General features: G+C 36.7%; 2 protein-coding genes and 1 pseudogene across 6 annotated transcripts; 2 read left to right on the forward strand and 1 right to left on the reverse strand.

The window, feature by feature from the left end:
• Nucleotides 1-212: 212 nt before the first annotated feature.
• On the forward strand, nucleotides 213-3929 carry LOC121994556 (protein YELLOW LEAF 1, choloroplastic-like). Of its 5 annotated transcripts, none has more exons than XM_042548553.1 (5): nucleotides 213-430; nucleotides 2063-2153; nucleotides 3253-3350; nucleotides 3483-3564; nucleotides 3664-3929. In XM_042548553.1, the coding sequence occupies exons 2-5, from the start codon at nucleotides 2075-2077 to the stop codon at nucleotides 3858-3860; spliced, it is 456 nt and encodes a 151-aa protein (XP_042404487.1). In that variant the 5' UTR covers nucleotides 213-430; nucleotides 2063-2074; the 3' UTR covers nucleotides 3861-3929. The 5 variants fall into 5 exon arrangements, with proteins under 5 accessions (XP_042404487.1, XP_042404488.1, XP_042404486.1 ...); XM_042548554.1 differs by having other exon boundaries at nucleotides 213-398; nucleotides 2042-2153; XM_042548552.1 differs by having other exon boundaries at nucleotides 217-398.
• A 3266-nt stretch (nucleotides 3930-7195) lies between these two features.
• On the forward strand, nucleotides 7196-16802 carry LOC121998660 (annotated as a pseudogene).
• A 59-nt stretch (nucleotides 16803-16861) lies between these two features.
• Nucleotides 16862-19538, reverse strand: LOC121998661 (pentatricopeptide repeat-containing protein At1g79540-like). Its single transcript, XM_042553663.1, has one exon. The coding sequence runs from the start codon at nucleotides 19459-19461 to the stop codon at nucleotides 17077-17079; it is 2385 nt and encodes a 794-aa protein (XP_042409597.1). The 5' UTR covers nucleotides 19462-19538; the 3' UTR covers nucleotides 16862-17076.
• Between the last annotated feature and the right edge of the window lie 1603 nt (nucleotides 19539-21141).

The raw sequence follows: 21141 nt of genomic DNA on the forward strand, positions 1-21141 counted from the left end.
ATTAATAAAGAAATTTAATTATTTAATACATTTTAAATCGACAATTACTAATGGGATATTCTGAAACAGGACTCCCATTTTGAGTAATACCCAATAAGGCTCGCGCCTGACCTCCCTACCCTGGCCCGTCAAGTGGAGGTGATTAATGTGAGGCGAGAAAAGTTTGAGGGTCGAAATAGAAAATGTCAGAAATGGTCAAATCGCAATTTCGAATACTGTCCGATTGTTGGATATCTTGTGGTGCAAGAAAAAAAAAGGACTATATAAATAGCTCAGTCGATGCCTTCTCCGGCCGGCCGTTTCCTCCTCGTCTCTCCTCTTCTACGGCGGAAGGAGGACGCCTTTGAAGGGTAAGGAAGGCCCTTACCTCGTTTCTTCTAAGCACGCATCGGATGTTGGTGCGTTCTCTCTCCTTGCTTTTCGTTTGTTGGTGCGTTCTCTTTTCGTTCTTTCTTTTGTTTTTTTTTAATCTCGGATGTTGATGGTGTGTTTTTTTTTAATTCTTACGGGAGCCAATTTGTACGAGCTAGAGACGAATGGGGCAAACCCTTTTAGGTTATATGTTTAATTTTCAGTTCTGTTTTGGTGAGAATTATAGAAACTACGATCAGACCCTAGGATTAGGAATTCCTTCTTCCGATGAAAAGCGATATTCGATGCATTCGACACATTGAAATTCAAAATATCGCAGGGTATCATCATAAGATCTAGATATTTTGTGATCATGAGTTATTTATTGGCGAGTGGATTGGTTCATATTAGATTGGTAAAAAAAAAAAAAAAAATACTCCTTTCAACAGGTTCACTCTGAATAGTGGTTCCTGGCAAGTCTTGTAGGTTGATTTTTCCCAACTCGCAGTTTGATTTTCATGTTGCTATTTTGACATCCTGCAAGTCGAGTTTTTTTTTTTTTTTGTATCACCCATATTACCTTACAGTTTACAGAATTTTATAATCCGTATACAAAGTATACGACCTAACTTGCTTGTGTACGTGTTGCCTAACTTTTCTGAATTGCAACTGTCCAAGATCAAAGCAGACATGATATTTTCAATTTTGCTTCATGTGGTAAGTAGTAGATTGGAGTAAAGTACATATGCTCTGTAGAAATATTTTGTGGGCAAATCAGATAACTTAGCAAGACGTAAACAAAGTTTACAACTAGGAATATTTGTTTGTTGTTAGGTTTTCTGTGTTCAGTAGTTGATGGGAAATTTGAATGTTGTATTCAATCTAAATATGAGATTTGTATAATCACAGTGAATTACATTTCTAGTGCCTAGGAGAACACATGGTGTGGATGCTGGCTATTATTTCAGTGTAATATATTTATAATCACATGAGATGAGATGAGATGTTTTCATTCCACTTAGAACATTTGACCATTAGTGAAGGATTTTAACCGGGAGAAATTCATGTGAGAATTTGTTCAAATAAAGACTTTTTCCATTCATTAAGAAAACATAGGGTGCACGCAGTGATTGATGTGGAAGGATCATGGGAGTGTTCTCAGACATACTGCTGCACTTCCCAGACATAGGAATAGCTCATTGGAGTCTCTATACTGCTTGGCTCCAGTCCAAGATGTGGTGTTTCTGTCCAACTGTAGAAGACCACACCAGCCAAGACAGGTGTTGCTTTCCATCTTCCTGTCACCTCTACTGCATGATGGAACTAGATGTATGCTAAGCGTGTCTTCAGTAGAAGAAGGGACATAGTTGAGGCCGTTGAAGATTCTAGGGTGTTCAGATTAGGCTGCCACGGTTTTGTTTCACAAATTGTTTTAGAAATTAAATATGTTGTATTGGGTGGTTTCCCGCCAAAGAAATGGGCATTAGTAAGCAATCAGATTGATGAACTCAAATAACACATGCTGTACCATGTAAAAAAAGTTCTATGTAACTCGGATTAAAATTTATCTTTATCAATTTTTGGTTTGGAACATTTTAAACCATGTTAATTAGATTGTATTTTATTATTTAAGACAGCATTTTTTTCAATATCAATGAGCATTTGGTTGATTGCATTCTCTTTATATCAGTGTGTAACTTAAAATTTGTAGGCCTTCGAATAAATGGTGACGCACAAATTTGTTACATCACCAGCACCAACAGTACAATGGCCAGCTTTTCTTCAGTCTCAAAGATTATTAGGTACAAATATGACACTGCTAAAAAGTATGTGCGGATATTGATTTTGACCGAGTATGTGCCGATATATTTTTTTCTCTGCAGTTTTGCAATTTTACATCGTCTCAATTCATTGAGCACATTTTGACGACTGAGACTAAGGGATAATTGTTTGATTTAATTAGGTATCATGAGAGTTTATTTAGATAATTTCTTCATTATGAGGTGCAAGCGTTCAATGCTTGATCAATTTGAAGATTTATAAGATATAAGTTGCTTCCAGAACCTTTGATGAAAGCAAGAACTACCTTTTAGGTTAGTATTTAACTCATTTTTTGGTTAGGAGGGAAATCAGGTTTTCAACAACATTGGTGGTGTAAAAGGGAAAAAAAAATCCATTTCCAGTTTTGAGACTCATAATTTGTTTGTTACATGAAAATGAATTGCTTTTTTTTTTTCAAATAAAAATTGTTTTCAACAAAAATTCTGGAATAGCTTTGATTAGCTACAATAGTCAATTGGCACAACTTACCCAGTTAAAATCACCTCCGTAAGCCAAACTTCATGATCTAGTTAGGCCTTTTACTGATCAAGAATTCTTAACAAAGGCCCAGAACTTTAATCCAATGGATCTGATGGGTTTACATCAGATTTTATTATATAAACAGTGAGTTTTTTTTTTTGAACCTCTTTCAATGGCTCTTGTAGCAACTCTGGATTCCATGGTATCAATAAAGGTTTGATCTCCATTATACTCCTACCTACTACTTGTATCCACTCTGAATCCGTCTTGTACTGTGGGTAAGCTTCATGCTTTGTTTTTTTTTTTGGATACTCTAGGTTGGGCTGTACTCTTATGGAAGTCAATTACTTCAGGAACTCTACATTTTTGGATTTCTTTGTTTTTTCCTTCTTTTTCCAAACCAGATCCCGAGATTCATTTTGTTTTATTATGTTCTTATTTCTCAGTATGTGACCAAACATGCCTAGTTGGCCCAATAAAGTAGATAGTAAACCAAATGGGATGACTGTCTCTCAACCCTACCAGAGCTGATATTGTTGTTTTCTTGTTTTATATAGACCCTGTCAGAGCTGATATTGTTGTTTTCTTGTTTATATACAGAGAAAAGAAGGCTTCAACTTAGCCAGAATGGTCATGAACATTCTGTTGCATTTGCCAGAAAAATTTCGACACCTGCAAGGCTACGTGTCGTCAATTCGGTTTGTGGCACAATAGAACAATCAGTCGTCCAATATACATACATCATTTGCCTCTTGGCAGTATTTTTTTAATAGCTCACTTGCATTTGTTCTTCCTCTATATTATTGATTGTATCCAATTATATGCTTCAGCACGCCACCTGTGCAGCAACTCAGACCGAAAAGAAAACTGCAAGAAGTCGATCATCGACGATCTCAACCACTCCCACAAATGGTGACTTTCCTAACTTTAGTGCAGTTGCTTGTCCAAATTTGAGCAGATCTTATTTGAAAATTTATATTTTAAATGAACTCTTATCCTCCTTTGAATTAGATACCCAGAAACCTAGGAAGCTTGACGATGGGGGCCAGGGGTTTCCTCCATGGTTTGGTGGTGGCGGAGGCGGTGGGGGAGGAGGCGGTGGGAGTTCATCAGGGGGATTCTTTTTGTTTTCTTTGTTATTATTTTTTGATTACTTGAAGGAGCTAGAGGGCGATGACCCTTTCGATGATAGAGGAAGGATGTACTAATTAATATTTCAGATCCATTTCCAGTCGGATCTTTTGAATAATTAATAAGTATTCTAATTCCTTGCTTGATTCTAGCTTTTTTTATTAAGGAAATTCATCTAAATTAAATTAATTTTAGGTCTATTTTGCCAAATCATAGGTGGTGCATGGTTTAGTATAGTTTTTTTCCCCCTCGGTGCATATGGGATATTGTCATATGAGATCTTGGGTCGAAATTCAAATGCATCTTAGGTCGAAACTCGACGCGTTCGAGCATATCCTCTCTCATGCCTTAGTAGGTCATTTCATGTCTTAGTTATTTGCACTAATGGGTAGTAGTTATTCGGAAACTCTTGTCATTTTCTTTTATCAAATTCATTTATTTCCAAAGATAAGTAATGGTCGTCTTAGCAATCTCTTTAGACTATTCACACCAGTTTCCCCATTCAAAATGCATAATTTAGGATAAAAAAATTATTTTATTAAATTTGGATATCCGTTTTTCAATACATCATATATCAGCTTTCCTATTTTTTCTTTCTCCTCTATAATGTTTAGGGAATGGAATCCATTCCTTAAATTTAGAGAAGTACTGTTCATAAATGCATAATTTAGGGAATCGATAGGGTAGTTGATGTAAAAAATTTTTAGCTACTCTATCTAAAATTTAAGATAAAATTTTTGAATAGGATATTTGATGTAGATGCTCATATTGTTTGGAAGGAAATAAATTAAGAAAATATCTATGTTAACATAATGACTCTTTACATTTATTAAAAATAGAGTTAAGATTTATTAGAGCAATCACTCGTACTAATTTGGAGAATATATGCCTCCACTAGCATAATTGAGATAGAGGTTGAATCCTGATTTTCTTTCTCAATAATTATAATTTATCTCTTTTTCAGATTGATAGGACACTAGGTGAGCAAAAAAGGTTTTTTTCCCTTACGTTAATTCATGAAAACTTTGAAATAAGCAATTGTTATTCTTGGGTTGATTCCTCTATCTCTCATCTCAATGAAAAAAATGTATTAAATATTTTATAATTTTTAAAAACCTATCATAATGCATAGATTTTTATATTAAATTTATAGCATTATTTAAACTCAGCAACCACACCTCAATTGTTTTTTCCCTTCTCTTTCTTTGTTTCTGAACATTTAATCTGACGTTGGAATACTTCCTTTGCCTACTTGCTCTTAGGCATTTGCGTATTTTGGTAATTGCATGGCCATTAGCATGGTCTTTTTTTTTTTTTTTTTTTAAGTAAAAGATGATTATTCATTGTAAATTTGTACACGTCTTAAATTTATGTATAAGGAAGTAAATAAGTAAAAAAGTTTTAATGCCATTAGCATGATCCTTGTCTATTTAGGAAGTGGTTGATGTTGGGGTTGTTTATTGATGTGGGGTTTGGCATTAAGCAACTTATAAATGAGAATTAAGTTAATACTAGTAAAAATACTCTTGCATATATTGGAAAGTCATTATCCTTCCCGGGCACCAAAATGATGTTGGTTAAATATTAAGCATGCACAAGTGTCAAGGTGTCACCGATGAAAATTTGAGGTGTTAAACGCCTCTGAGACACTTTTTTTATTAAATGTTAAATGAAAAGAAAGGAAAGGAAAAGAGTCGTGAGGCAGAATGGCATCTATTACAAGAATCCAATGCTCGACTCGTGCACTTTTTTTTTTCCACAATTAATCTATTCCAAACAAATAAGTCCACTCGTCAATTTCGCATATAAATCTACTATTTCATTTCCAACATGTAACCATCACCGGTTTGACTCCCTCGACAAAATAAAATCCCTCTAAATTTTTAAGTTTTTATATACAAAAAGAGAGATGAAGAGATTTTTGAGTGTATGGCAAGTCATCGTTCGTCCGACACCCACCAAACTAACACACGCACGCAAGAAAGCGTAAACAACTTAAAATCATGTATTCCATAATTATGCATCATTAACAAAATAAATAACAAGTTATGATTGAAAATTACTTCATAATTATGAAGTAAATATATATATATATATATAAGAAGATCAAGGTGAAGAAGAGATTGACATAGAAGAGCCCGAGGGAGAAGTACAACAAGGAAGAAGAGGCTACAAAAGTGGAAGGTGAGATAGGAGATAGCGAGATATCGATAGTGTGAAGCTACTACTGGAGGAGTTGATTGAAGGCATTGACGAGAGTGGAAGAGATGTTCTTGCATCACATACATGCACATTATTGTAGAAAAGGAAGTTAGCGAAATGATACACTAAATGGTGGACACACGCACCCACGCAGCCGTCTCAACTCGTTAAGCTTTTCTTCATCAACTCAACTACCTTTTTCCACAATATCTAAACAGAAACTCAATCACACTAAATGTAATAGAAAATAAAAGGAAAAAAAAACATACAACTTTGATTAATTTTCCCACATTATATTCCATCAACTAACTTGGTCAAGCAGCCTTTGCATTGAGAATTGCATCATGGAACACTAAAAAGTTAATTAAAATTCAACAAATAAATAGATTAAATTTTCCACAAATGCATGAAGAATAATTCTGTTTGAGTTGTATCGCCCGCCAAGTCTCCTTCCTTTGGGCACTCGCTTGGATGCTTCCCTCCACATTAATTCCCCATGCATTCCGCCACGTGAGCATCTCTAACCACCTCCATTAATGATCAGTTTCCATTAGGCCCCTCCTCACCCCAAAACCCCTATATAAACCCAACTCCACCTTCCATTTCACTCGTCAAGCTTCGCCTACCTTCTCCTTCTCCTTGTTTCGTCATGACTTTTGTTGTGCGCTCACTCTTCCTAATTCTGTTAGCGATCAACATAGCTCTTGATGGCGTGCTCCCACCGGTTGAGGCGCGCACTTTGAAGGAGCTTGGAGTACTCCAAGATGGTAGGAAGATGGTCGAGTTTGTTTACGATCAAATGACTCTTGAAGCAACGAAGGTAGGAGGGTCGAGCCCCATAATTAAGCACGCGAAAGAGAACAACAACCATCCTCGTCAAGATGAGGGACCAAGTCCGGGGATTGAACACCCAATAATGGAGCACACGAAGGAAAATAACAAAAACAACTCACTTGATTGGATGGATGAGGGTCCAAGTCCAGGGATTGGACATTAAATTATAGTTAAGAACGATGTCGTCGATTGGATTAGTTAATTGGTTGAAGTAGTTATGAATGCAATCCTATAAATGTATTTAGTTTAGAGTAATTAATACACATGATGTGGTGGTATATGATCAATTTATATAAAATCAATGTTTTATGGTTGAAATTTAAATTTTATGGTAAATGAGAGAGAAAATAGGAGAATAATCAAAAGACCCTTAATTTAATAGCTTTTCTAAGATACTCCTAATATTTCAATAAATATCAGTTTATTTTAAACTGCGCAAGTTTCGTCTCGTTCACTCTGGCAACGAGGAGGATGGCGAGCGTTTGCCGGAATGGAGGTAACGGGTAGTGCTTCTCCATTAAAAGGGTGAGCATTGTGAGAGATTTAAGTTCCTCCGTTACTTTTCCTTGTAATTTTTTTTAACTGTCTCCATAGATTGACGAATCGAGTGATTATTAGGTTTCCTGGGATCAGGAAACCATCAATCGGGACCCTATTGAAAGGGGATTCTTTTTTATTTTCCTTTTTTTATATAAAAAAACATTTTGGTTTTGAAGTTTGCAGGATTTATCTTTGGGATTGTGGAATGTTGTTAAATGTGTTTATTTGTGTCGCACTTCTTCATGGGGCTGTAGCTGCAAATTCTGCCGCACAATGGCAGACCTTGAGTGGTATGATTAAGGGTTTTGTTATCAGTACTATGCTTTGAGGATGCATAACGTTATTCTGCTCAATGGATGTATTGTACAAGAATTGAGAAAAAAAAACGAACTTTCTTCCATCAAAGGCATCAAATTTATGTTGTTTCCTCTTTGTACGAGTTAAGTTGATTTCCTTTACAAGTTGAACCCTAAGTTTTCATGTAAAAATTTGGTTTTCTATTATACTACTTGATATTATGCATTTATTCTTGACCAAAATCATAAGAAAAATATACTCTTGAATTTGAATGGTTGGAAAGTAGAGATTTTGTTCCATATAGATGAGAAATAATCCCTAAGAAATTCCTCAAGGGGCACAACAATTTTCCTGCATAATTAGATGATACCATTATCAAAGATGATCCAATTTTTTTTCCATAGTTTTTCTTTAACTAGTACATCTCAGTATTAACTTACATGTTGTAATTTGCCAATAGTATCATATGTTACTATTGGATATTTGTTACAAGGTTACTCAGGAGCAATTCTGTATTCTAAATTACAATCTAACTAAAATGGAAATTATTAAATTTTACTTTGCAAGCTGCCACTGTATAATTTATGTGACTTATCATAGTATCTATTTACTTTCGCATCCATTTCGCAGGTAATGCTCCCTTAGTTATAGCACGTGGCGATTTCTCTGGAGTTTTCCCAGAGTCTAGCCAGTATGCTTACCAATTTGCACTGGCAAATAGTGCGAAAAATGTCATTTTATATTGCGACCTTCAATTAACAAAAGATGGAGCTGGAATCTGTCAGTCAGATTATAGACTTGATAATTCAACAACTATTTCATCTGTCTTCTTGGAATGACAAAAAACTTATCCTGTCAATGGAAAACAGCTTCAAGGTTGATTTTCTGTTGATTTCACTTCAGATCAATTATATAACAATGTCTCATGTGAGTGAACTCCGCCCATGATGACCGGTCATGGCCGGTCCCAAGCCCAGATAAAGGAGGAGGGTTGCGTTAGGTTGCCAGCCAGCGTCAAACTATGGCAAATATTTCATGAATGAATCCATTAAACTATTGTGCTAATGCTAGGTTGTTCCCCGGAAGGAACGCGTTGCAGGGTCCGACTATAACGTCTCGGCAAGGACCGCTACATCTCCAGAACTCGGGTGTAGTGATAAATATGCAAGAGTTCGCGTTACAGGGTCCGACTGTAACGTCTCAGCAAGGACCGCTACATCTCCATGAGAACTTGGGTGTAGTGTTAAATAGGCAAGAGTTCTCACACCATAGGTTAGATAAGAACAAATATGATAGGAAAACTAATAATCTAAGATTTGGAACTTGGAACATAGGAACTCTTACTAGTAAATCAATGGAGGTAGTAGATATGATGATTAGGAGAAAAATTAATATTTTGTATGTACAAGAGACAAAATGGACAGGTGAGAACACGGGTTTTAAGTTATGGTACTTTAGAAAGAGTAAAGCAAGAAATGGAGTGAGTATCATTGTAGATAGTTTGTTAAAGGATGAAGTTGTAGGAGTAGTTAGAAAAGGGGATAGAATTATAGCCCTTAAGATAATAGTGGCGAAAAAAACTATGAACATAATTAGCGTATATGCACCACAAGTAGGATTAGATGAAGCTACCAAATCAAGGTTTTGGGAGGACTTAGATGAAATATTACAAAATATTTCACCAAATGAAAGGATTTTAATAGGAGGTGATCTAAATGGACATGTCGGAGTGAAAAATGAGGAATATGAGAGAGTACATGGGAGTTATGGGTTTGGAATGAGGAATGAGGAAGGGAAAACTATATTAGATTTTGCGATAGCATATGACCTTATATTAGCTAATACGTTTTTTAAGAAAAGAGAAGAACACTTAGTCACATTCAAAAGTGGGAATAATAAATTGCAAATTGACTTTCTTATGGTTAGGAAGAAGGATAGAAAGATTTGTAAAGATTGCAAAGTCATCCCTTGAGAAAGATTAACTACCCAACATAGGGTAGTAGTGTTGGATATACGTCTTAAACATAGTATCAATAGAAAGAAAATATATACAATTCCTAGAATTAAGTGGTGGAAGTTAAAGGATGGGAAGCAACATATATTTAAGGAGAAGGTAGAAGTACAAGCATTAGGTGAAATATACGATGACTCTAATACAACATGGGATAAGATGGTATCAAAGTTGAAGATAGTAGCTAAGAGTGTCCTCGGTGAGTCAAAGGAATGCACCAAGTAAAGAATCTTGGTGGTGGAATGAGAAAGTACAAGAAAAAGTGAAGGAAAAACGAATAGCTTATAAGGAATTATATATTTGTAAGAATGAGAAAAACTTAAAAAAAATATACAATAGCCAAGAAAGAAGCTAAGAAAGTGGTGAGTGAAGCAAAAAATGAAACTTTTGAACGGTTATATCAAAAATTGGATACAAAAGAAGGGGAAAGAGACATTTATAGAATAGCTAAAGTGAGAGAAAGAAAAACAAGAGATCTTAGCCAAATAAAATGTATTAAAGATGAATGTAATAGGGTATTAGTAAGCGATGGAGAAATAAAAGAGCGGTGGAAGAGGTATTTTCATCAACTTTTTAATGAAGGTTTAGGAGACCAACTTAACTTGGGTAATTTAATTAGGTCAAATAAGCATCGAAATTTTAATTTTTATCATAGAATTCAAACTTTAGAAGTAAAACAAACTTTAAATGAGATGCACAATGGAAAAGCCGTTGGACCAGATGATATTCCGATAGAGGTATGGAAGTGCTTAGGGAAACAAGGTATTGAATGACTTACAAAATTATTTAACATGATATTGAAAATGAAAAAAATACCTGATCAATGGAGGATAAGTACTCTAGTTCCCTTATATAAGAATAAGGGAGACGTACAAAATTGTGCAAACTATAGGGGTATTAAACTAATGAGTCATACTATGAAACTTTGGAAAAAAGTAATAGAAAAAAGATTAAGGAAGGAGACCACAGTGACAGAAAATCAATTTGGGTTCATGCCTGGAAGGTCGATAATAGAAGCTATACATCTTCTTAGACAATTAATTGAAAAATATTGGGAGCAAAAACAAGATCTACACATGGTATTCATTGACTTAGAAAAAGCGTATGATAGAGTCCCAAGAGAAATTATATGGCGAATTTTAGAAAAGAGAGGTGTTAGCGTAACATATATTGAACTAATTAAATATATGTATGAGGATGTAACGACCAGAGTAAAGACTTCAGGCGGAGTAACTGAAGCATTTCCAATAAAGATAGGGTTACATCAAGGATCAACTCTAAGTCCCTATCTTTTTACACTAATTATGGACGAACTCACTGCGCACATTCAAGACACAGTACCGTGGTGCATGTTGTTTGCAGATGATATTATTTTGGTAGATGAGATACGTGAAGGAGTAAATGCTAAGCTAGAATCTTGGAGGGAAACACTAGAAGGGAAAGGTTTTAAGGTTAGTAGATTAAAGACAGAATATATGGAATTTAAGTTTAGCAATATTAGAAGTAATGAAACAATTGTTAAGATAGGAGAGGACGAGTTGCCTGGAACCGAGCGATTTAAATATTTAGGATCATTTTTACAAAATGATGGAGGGATTGAGAGAGATGTCTTACATAGAATGCAACCAGGATGGGTGAAATGGAGGGGAGCGTCGAGTGTTTTATGTGACCGTAAAGTACCTCTTAAACTTAAAGGTAAGTTCTATAAAACCGCAGTTAGACCTACTATGTTATATGGAGCTGAATGATAAGATGAGAGTTGCAGAGATGAGGATGTTAAGGTGGATGTGTGGGCATATGAAGATGGACAAAATAATAAATGAGAGCATTAGAGAGAAAGTCGGAGTTGCATCTATTGAGGAAAAACTCCGAGAGACACGTTTAAGATGGTACGGACATGTACTTAGACGACCAATATATGCTCCAGTTAGGCGATATGAAACTATGATAAACATGCATATCAAACGAGGAAGAGGAAGACCAAAAAAGACTTGGTTAGCAACAATAAAACAAGATAAAATTTATTTAAATATAGATGATGATATAATAGGAGATAGAGCTCAATGGCGTAAAAGGATTCATACAGCCGACCCCACCTAGTGGGAAAAGGCTTGGTTGTTGTTGTTTTTGTTGTCTCATGTGAGTGTACCTTTTATATGTTTACTATTGAGTTGTATTAACTTTTTTATGCAGTCAGTTTAAGATTTAACTGGGAGTGACAACCAAGATTTATTCAATCGCAAATTCCATAGATTATTTTAATTAGGAATCTTCTCATAAAGTTTCTCTTTTATTTAGTAAATGGTACTTTCCCATGTTGAAGTTTATTGATGAATATCTGTATATAACATTGATCATACTAAAAAGAAACTTTCCATTTTACTAATAATGTAGGTTATTAAAAGGTTCCTCAATCGATTACCTGTTGTTTGCATTGGTTTTGTAGTGAATTTAAATTCTTTGCATGTAGTACTCAGTATTTATATCCATCAATGACAAATAAGGTGTCCTTGACTGGCGAGGATTCTTGTTTGGAGACAAGCAATGTATTGAGTTATGGGTGAAATGATCAGGTATTTTTTGATGGTTTTCAGTCATCCTCAACCTACTATGCCTCGTTATTGAGCATCAGTCCCTAGTCCAACAGACATGAATCAATCATGTAACACTCGCATAAGGGGATCTAAAGTCTCCAAACATAGTGTATATAAGCCTTTTTGGTGATCCGAAAGTGTGAATTGGGAGTTTGTAATACCCATAGCATCTTTAAATTTAAAAGGGGACATTATCAACTAGTCAAGCCTCACCTTGCATGCTCAACTGGGCTTTGAATGTTAAATGAGGTGGTACAAAATTATCTGATCAGACAGTATTCCTTTTATGGCTATTGCCACATGGTTTATTACTTATATATCGATATATGAATCTAATGCACATCTATTGAAAGAAAGGCCAAGTTTGGATGCACAAAGTGTACAATAGCACCATTATTTATTTGCACATCTACTCTTAGCTGCTGCATTCTTGTATGCATGGATAGAAGCTTCTCCTATTCTTTTTAATGATGAAAAGATTCTTCATAGTTATAATCTTAAAAACAATATGCATTGACATGGATAGTGATTTTTTTTACCATTTGAAGTGTTATAACAATTTCAGATAATGACTAATTCCTTGTTTCGTATCAATATAATAAGTCATCTAAACTTTTCCTTTTTATGTTTTATCAAAGTGTCTTTTCTCGACCAAGCATATTTGATACAAGTCTGCCAATATCCACGGTGGAAGATGTTGTTGGGCTTCACCCTTCTCAATTTTGGATAAATGTTCATGTAAGAGCTTCAAAATTTTAGTTATTTCATCTTTACGATGTTCTTTGGAGAAAAATCTTTATTTCATCTTCATGTTTCTACATCTATCTTTTCTTCAGTGAAATACTTGAGCTTAAAAGTATGTAAAATGAAGCTTTAGAAACTAATATTAAGGAGTTATCACTAAGATGTCCCATCTATTTCTATGAACTTGATATTCCACAGCTATCTGGAAATTCAATATCTGAGATACTAATTAACTTTATGATGTCTTTCAACTTGTAGTCCAATAGATTTTTCAAGGATCACAATCTGGATGCTGTGGACTATATTACATCAGTTTCAAAGCAAATAGTTATTGATTTTATATCTTCTCCAGAAGTAGAATTCCTAAAAAGTATGAATGGGATGCTCGGAAGGGCCAAGACAAAGCTCATTTTCCAATTCTTAAATGTGGATGATGTGGAACCTTCCACAAATGAAACTTATAGCGCTCTTCTCATTGATCTTTCTCACATCAAGTCATTTGCTTCTGGAATCCTTGTTCCTAAGAGTTACATATGGCCAGTTAATGAAGATCAATATCTGCAGCCCCAGACTTCTTTGGTGACTGATGCTCATGGTCTTGGCCACGAAGTTTATGCATCTGATTTTTCCAATGACAGTCCTGGGAGTTACAACTATAGTTTTGATCCAACAGTTGAATATTTGCAATTTATTGACAATTCAAACTTCTCAGTAGATGGAGTGCTTACCGATTTCCCTTCGACAGCATCAGAAGCTATATGTAAGAATATATTACTCATCTTCCATTTTTTTAATCTTTAATGCCATAATCCAGAATATGTTTCGATGGAACTAAAAGAGTTATCCATTAATCTAGATTTCTTAGTGTGACAATACTTCTTGAAACTATAAATTATGGCGTCAAGAAAAGAATGCTTAGTGCTACAAAATTAAACGAAGAATAGGATTAGGGTTTTGGGTTTAGGATGCTACATTTGATAGAATACATAAAATCATTATCTTTAATTGATAACTTACTTTTCCTCAAACATCTTATACTATTTTAGTATACATATTTAACTAAATGCCCTAAAAAACAAAGCCTTACCAACAACGATGTCCGAAAGTTTGTTTTATTGATGTAAATTTCGTATTATTTATCCCTTTTGTCTGATGCAGCTTGCTTGGCACACAACAACAAGAGTACTCGCCCTGGAAAAGGTAAATAAATCTTATTTCAATGAACACGCTGCTTTTTGTGCTGAAAAACTTTTTGTTTGTCTCTGATGCACATACGCTTTTCACAATCCTGATGCAGATCGAGCATTGATTATCACACACAATGGTGCGAGTGGAATCTATGCTGGATCCACTGATATCGCTTATCAACAGGCAGTCGAAGATGGAGCAGATGTTATAGATTGCTCAGTCCAGATGTCAATGGAGTTGCCTTTTGTTTAGAATCAGCAGATCTTATGGGTCACACAACAGCAGTAAAAACCTTTATGCCACAAGCAACATTGGTTCCTGAGATACAAAAGAGCAACGGAATCTTCTCATTTGATTCGTCATGGAGCGACATCCAAAGCTTGAAGCGTAAGAAACTTTCTTCATTTGTCATCTTTGGTTCCTGGTGTAATCAGTCTTAATGGGATAAATCACATGATATTATAATGTTAGTCATCATCATCATCAAGCTGTGTTTTGTTTTGCATCTCCATTGAGCTCTATGTAAGATATGATATCATAATATCACTAAAGTGCTATAATTAAATAGCTATTTCTTTGTGCTAAAATTGAAATAACTGTTGATTTATCTCTTCAATTAAGTTTTTTGATAAAAATTCCCATAATTCATTCTTGATAACTATCTAGTTTTCTCTAGAACTGCTCAAACCAGAAGGAATTTTTTTTGTTTTTGATGATGTGAATAGCCTTAAGGTAATATTGTAGTTACACTAATCTCCTGTTTTTGTTATTTTTTTTCAGTGGAGTTAACAAGCCCATTATCTGTGTCTGGCATGACAAGAAATCTTGCTGTGAAAAATGAGGGCAAGTTTATGACCCTGGATGACTTTCTTAACTTTGCGAAAAATAGCACAATCTCTGGAATTCTGATTAACATAGAGGTATAAATGGAATTTCAAATATTTTTCTTATTGACATATTTATCTCTTTACTATTCCTCTTTCACAACTTAGGCATGTAATTATTCCTCGAAACATTTGAAAAAGGTTTACGTGCTAGAAAGCGATAGAGTTGTATGCCTCAAACCTAGAAAAATTGAATATTAGAAAGGCACAACAACCAGAAAGCAAGACAACCAGACCAGTAAGCGACAAATTATTTACTTATGTTCATGCTCACTTGGAAAGAGATCTCTTATATTGTGACCTAATGAATCACTTCATACCATTGCTGCTACCTCTCACACCATTAGATGATTTATTTATTTTTTTCACAGATCAAGTAGTCGATAGCATGCATAGTATCCGTTCACGAACATACCAAGTCCTATACATAACTGAGACCGTGCCAGTTCGTATAACACCAGTTTAGGTAGGCATGATATCTAAGCAAGTCAACATAGCTCCTAGTCAACTTGATATATGTATGAGCACTGAATCAAGTAAAGCCAGTCTGAAATCCATAAACCTGCTCGACCACCTTGTGTTGGCCAACCAGTTATCAGACCAATGTATCTTACTAATCAGGCACACACTGACACATCTGCTCATGCTTGCATTTGTACATTTAAGAGATCAAGTGAGACAATTGCTAGGAGATGATCTTCCTTACAGATTTATATCATTCAGCTCATGGCTATAAGTCTATAACTTATGTCGCATCTTTGTGTAGAATGCTGCTTATCTTGCTTCAAAGAAAGGCCTTGGAATAGTAGATGTGGTCTATAGTGCATTGTCGTATGCTAGTTTTAACAAACAACCAAATAAGTAAGTTTTCATCCAGTCTGATGGCATTCAAGTCCTCTCTACATTCAAGCAAAATCCTGGCTACGCTCGTGTGTTGACTATCAAGGAAGCCATCAATGATGCTCCAGAACTAACAGTTGATGAAATAAAAAAATTTGTTGATGTGGTTGACCTTCCCAGATCATCCATTGTCACTAACACAGGCTCCTTCATCTCTGGCTTCATAGATGTTGTCAATAAGATGCATGAAGCAAATATCTCTGTTCATCTTTCAGTCCTCAGGAATGAGTACCTAGCACTAGCATTTGATTACTTCTTTGACTCGATCGTTGAGATTGCGACACTGGTTGCAGGTATTGGAGTCGATGGGATTGTGACAGACTTTCCGGCAACTGCAGCTGCATTGTGTTTTTACCATTCACAAAATTTTCTAAATCAACTTTGAGCCATTTTGTAGGGAGCCCTTGCTCTGATGTAAATGCCAAGTTGGCCTACCAAATCTTACCCATAGAGCTCGGTGCTCATATCGCACTGGTTCCACCTGAGGCATTGCCTCCAGCCGAAGCTCCTGCCCCTGCTCTTCAAGTTTCAGACATTCAAGATCCAGCACTACCACCGGTGGCCGACCTCTAGGAAAAGTCATCGGCCGTTACTCCTCCTACAACTACTCCATCAAGCAGTCAATCAACAAATGTTGCCAGCATTGCTCTGTCTCTTCGCAGTGACGCTCAGTTCCATGTATTTAAGCTATCGGTGATGCATGGTGTTCATGATGGTTTCAGCTAATTGTAATTGTAGATAAGTTGTGTTTCTCTCATCTGAAATAGATGAAAATTGTTTATCTAACTTTATGAGGATGAATAAATATGAGTGAGATGATTCAAACATTGCTCAGAATTTATATTATTAGTTACTTTTGATAAACATATCCCTGACAAAAAGAATAAACTCATGGGCAACAAAACTCAAAATCATATATATTTTTTTCAATAACCAGTTCCTCATTAATGTTACAGAATGTGGATGTGGCTTACAGAAACCCACAAATGTCCACTTCAACAATGGTTATCAATCAACCTGTTCTGAGTGAAGAAAGAAAAACAATAAAAAAATCACAACTGCATCTTCATCAGTTCAATCACTTGCGTAGCATCACAACTCATCTTTCACCAGGCCAATAGTACAACAGAAATTTTGTAGTTACTCGGAGATATGCATCCATATCATAGCCCGAAAGATGCATCCTTTCTGCGAGATCTAGGGCAGCATCCTTTTTGTTTTGCTGGCAGAGCTTCTTCAACAAGCGATTTCCCACTTGCCTATCGAATATGAATCCCTTGTCCAAGGTGTAGTACATAACATCCAATGCAGATTCTAGCTTCCAACTCCTGCATAGGTAATTGATAAGGAGTGCACAACTGGGAGGGGTTGGATGGATCTTGGCCTGCATCAGGATCTGAAAAATCAGGAAGGCTTCATCGATCTTTCTTACCTGACAAAACCCAATGAGCCAAATTGTGTAGGGGAACGGACCAAGTACACCATGATTTTGATCCAGCTCAACCAAGCCTCTAATGGCTTCTTCCAGGTTGCCTTCCAAGAAAAGTTTCCGCACCGTGGCAATCTTATCAGCATCCTCAGGAAGCTTCAAGGACTGTGAGAGATAATTCAACCAAAGAGTAACTGCTTGTGAAACCCTTTTCTTCCTGCACAATGTCCTCATTAGAGTACTATATACTGATCGACTTGGAGCACAACCACTTGGTGACATATGTTGAAGAAGAGCAAAAGCTTCATCCTCCTTATGGACCTTTAAAAGACCATCAATGAGTGTCCCATATGTGACTGGATCTGGAGAGAGCCCCTTTAAATGAGCTTCCTTGAAGAGTTTGATAGCACCGTCAAGGTTCCCTGCCTTGCATAAACCATCTACCAATGTGTTATATGTGACGATATCAGGTACCACCCCACAATCTATGATACTACGCAGAAGCTTGTATGCTTTAAGCACATGACCAGATTGGCACATGTCCTCAACCGCTTGGCGAAGGTCGCTCTTGTTGTGAATCTTATTTGCGCCTTGCGAGAGCCGAAGGTATAGAGAGGGATTTCTGCCCATCTCCATCTTGTAAAATAAAATCCGAGCTTCTTCCAACTTCCTAGCCTTGCAAAGCCCATTGATCAGAGAATTGAATGTCATCACAGTTGGGATGCAACCATGACTTTCCATCTCATCAAATATCTTGTGAGCCTCATCAATAAGTCCTTCCTTGCACAATCCACAAATCATAATAGTGTACGTGACAGAGTTAACAAATCGATCGTTCTGTGAGATCTCCAAGACCAATGAGCGAGCCCTATTCAAGCGTCCGATGTCACAAAGACCTTTGATTAAGGTGTTATAGCAGGAGGTATCAGGAACTAAACCACGACCAGTCATCTCGGACAAGAACGAGAATGATTCTTCAACCTTGCCATTTATTGCATAACCCCTGATCATTATTGTGTACAATTTAACATCAGGAACCACATCGTTCTCCAGCATTTCCTTGTAATGATGACACGCTTCCTCAAACCTCCCGGCCTTGAACAATCCATCTATCAAACAACTATAACCACTTAATCCTAGCACAAAGCCATCCTCTTTAAATCTTCTCAGGTGCTCAAAAGCTTCACTGATCTTCCCTGAGTTGCAAAAGCCATTCAACAGTGCATGGTAAGTGACCAAATCTGGTTTGCAATTCTTCTGCTTCATGGATTCCAGCAGCGCACTTGCTTCATCATGCCGGTTGGCCTTGCAGAGGGATGAGAGGAACACCGTATACACAGCTGTGTTTGGGGTTATACCTTGATGTAGCATTTCATCGAACAACAATCGTGCGTCCTCCGTCTTCCCAGCCTTGCACAGCCCACTCATCAAAATGACATAGGTGGACCGATTCGGACGGCAATCCGACTTGATCATCTGGTTGTAAACTGCCAATGCAAGAACAATCACACCTTTTTCGACGAAGATTTGAAGCATGGTGTTGTAGGCAAATGTGTTGGGGCGGCTACTGAACTCCGGCATCCTCTCGAAGGCCTCCACGGCTTTCTCGACCTGTCCGGAGGCCGAATAGGCAGATATGAGCGCGGTGAAAGCGGCCGGCGACACAGAGACGCCCTGCTGTTTCAGCTCGTTGAGGGCGCACCAGGCGGAGTCGAAGCCTCCGGGGGATCTGAGGATGGAGATGCATCCGTTGTAGGAGGCCCAGCTGCGGAGATGGCGCTGGCGGGAGGCCCAGGAGAAGAAGCGGAAGGCGAGGCGGGGGGCGGGGGCGTCGGCGAGTACCTCGGCGACGACGGCGGTGGTGAGGATCGGGGAAAGGAAGTCGAGCTGGGGCTCGAAGTCCGGCACGGTGCTGATGACGGAGAGGACGCGATCGCAGGCGGCGAGCCCGAGGGCATCGAAAAAGGAGGCTCCGGAGGAGGATGAGTGGAGGGAGGAGGCCCCCATTCTCCGGAGAAGAAAAGGGGCGTTCTTGGCGGCCGCCGCCCATCTCATACGGTCATGAAGCGACGGCGGCGTCGGCGTCGGCGTCGGCGTCCGAAAGCGGAGCAGGGTTTCGTGAGGGAGAAGAGGGTGCGGTAGTAATCAGTATTTATGGCCCATTTTGAAGCCCATTTAGAATCCAATTAATTAACGCTCGCAACAGATGCATGTTTCAACCCGATCCGACCCGACCCTTTAAACTGAATCTAATCAATTTACTTTTCAAATAAATAAAAATAATTTGAATTTTTTTTCTTATAATTAAGGTGTATAAAAAAAATTATGGAACTGTCACATCAACAATCCCCCTAGAATCGGTCTCATGCATATGGAGGGAGATAAATACAAGTACATAGTTGAAAGCGCATAATCGAGACGCTAATCCCAGACAATGACACCCTGATGATCAAATCCTGAACCTTTCAGTCACAAAATCATATGCCCCCAGTTGTATTACGTCCTGGGGACTAATTAAAGTGTATACAAAGATACTACTTCTATTGTAGTATCACTGTATTAACGAAGCCCAAATTAAATTGTAAAATAATATAAAAAAATAAGACAAAAATATATGTTTTTCCTATACCAACTTTAGCATCACACAACATAACATCCTTGCAAGATTCTTCTCTTGCTATTTGATAATTAACTATTCTTCTAGCTTTTTATTAAGAATATTCCAATTCATACCTACAAGTTCATTTTTTTTTCTATTATTCTTTTTTTTTTTTTTTTTTTTTTTGCTTGAAGAATGATAAAAAAAACAATTTGTATTTGTCAATTAACCAAGTGACACCATTTGTAGATTATTTATATTTGAAGATGTATTACATTATTATTATTATTATTATTATTTTAAATAATAATAATTCATTCTGCAAAACATATAATTATACAAGTTGATAATTGCACGTGACGGAGGAGAAGTTAATAACTTTATTTATTTACATAATTTAGGTTTACCGTTCAACTAATTAATTGAACGGTAATTAATTTAAGTTTTTGGTCAATCAACATAAATTGGAAAGTACAAATATCCTTTGCCCAGCCGTTGACGTCAGATTTTTTTTTTATTTGGGTGAAAATGTCCTAAGTGCATCGTAGTTAGGATCAAAGTTATGGAACGTCCGTTGTATCATGAGTAGGAATTTATTTGATTTGATTTGTTGAAAAGTGATAACTCTCTTTCGGAGACCTCTCTAAAATTGTCCTACATGATTAGGAAGGGACATAAATCATGAAATTTTTTTCCGTCATAGTTACAAAGGTGGAACCGCTATCTTAGCGGTCCCTGAATCCGACCCCATATATATTCAGAGGAGATAAATCATGATTAAGTTGGGTAAGAGGTGTGACTAAGGGTCGAGTGGAATTTAAAGTGCAGCAGATCGAGATTTTACGCCCGTGTACAACTGGCGACCCTTGACCCCTGAACTTCCGTTATAAACGTTAGGCACCCTTCCAACTGATCTAGCCCATGGGGGCAATTTTTTTCCGACATAGTGACCCTTTGTATAAGGGTCAAGTAATTTGTAATGTATGTCGTGCACACTGTAGATTAATCTAACGATCTATTATTATAATATCATATATATAAGTACCAATTGTGTCAATTCATGGGGATTATTTATTTGATTTATTGATAGTAAAAGTAAAATCATCACCTCGACGATCTTCTAAAGTGGCTCTCAC

This window comes from Zingiber officinale, chromosome 6A (assembly GCF_018446385.1).
Source record: "Zingiber officinale cultivar Zhangliang chromosome 6A, Zo_v1.1, whole genome shotgun sequence".
NCBI lineage: Eukaryota > Viridiplantae > Streptophyta > Magnoliopsida > Zingiberales > Zingiberaceae > Zingiber > Zingiber officinale.

Excerpts from the sequence above, each read along its gene's own strand:
- LOC121998661 (XM_042553663.1), bottom strand. The coding sequence starts at position 19,461 with ATGAGATGGGCGGCGGCCGCCAAGAACGCCCCTTTTCTTCTCCGGAGA.
- LOC121994556 (XM_042548553.1), top strand. The coding sequence starts at position 2,075 with ATGGTGACGCACAAATTTGTTACATCACCAGCACCAACAGTACAATGG. Across the intron at positions 2,154-3,252 it reads TCAGTCTCAAAGATTATTAG|AGAAAAGAAGGCTTCAACTT; the intron begins GTACAAATATGA and ends GTTTATATACAG. Across the intron at positions 3,565-3,663 it reads CTCAACCACTCCCACAAATG|ATACCCAGAAACCTAGGAAG; the intron begins GTGACTTTCCTA and ends CCTTTGAATTAG.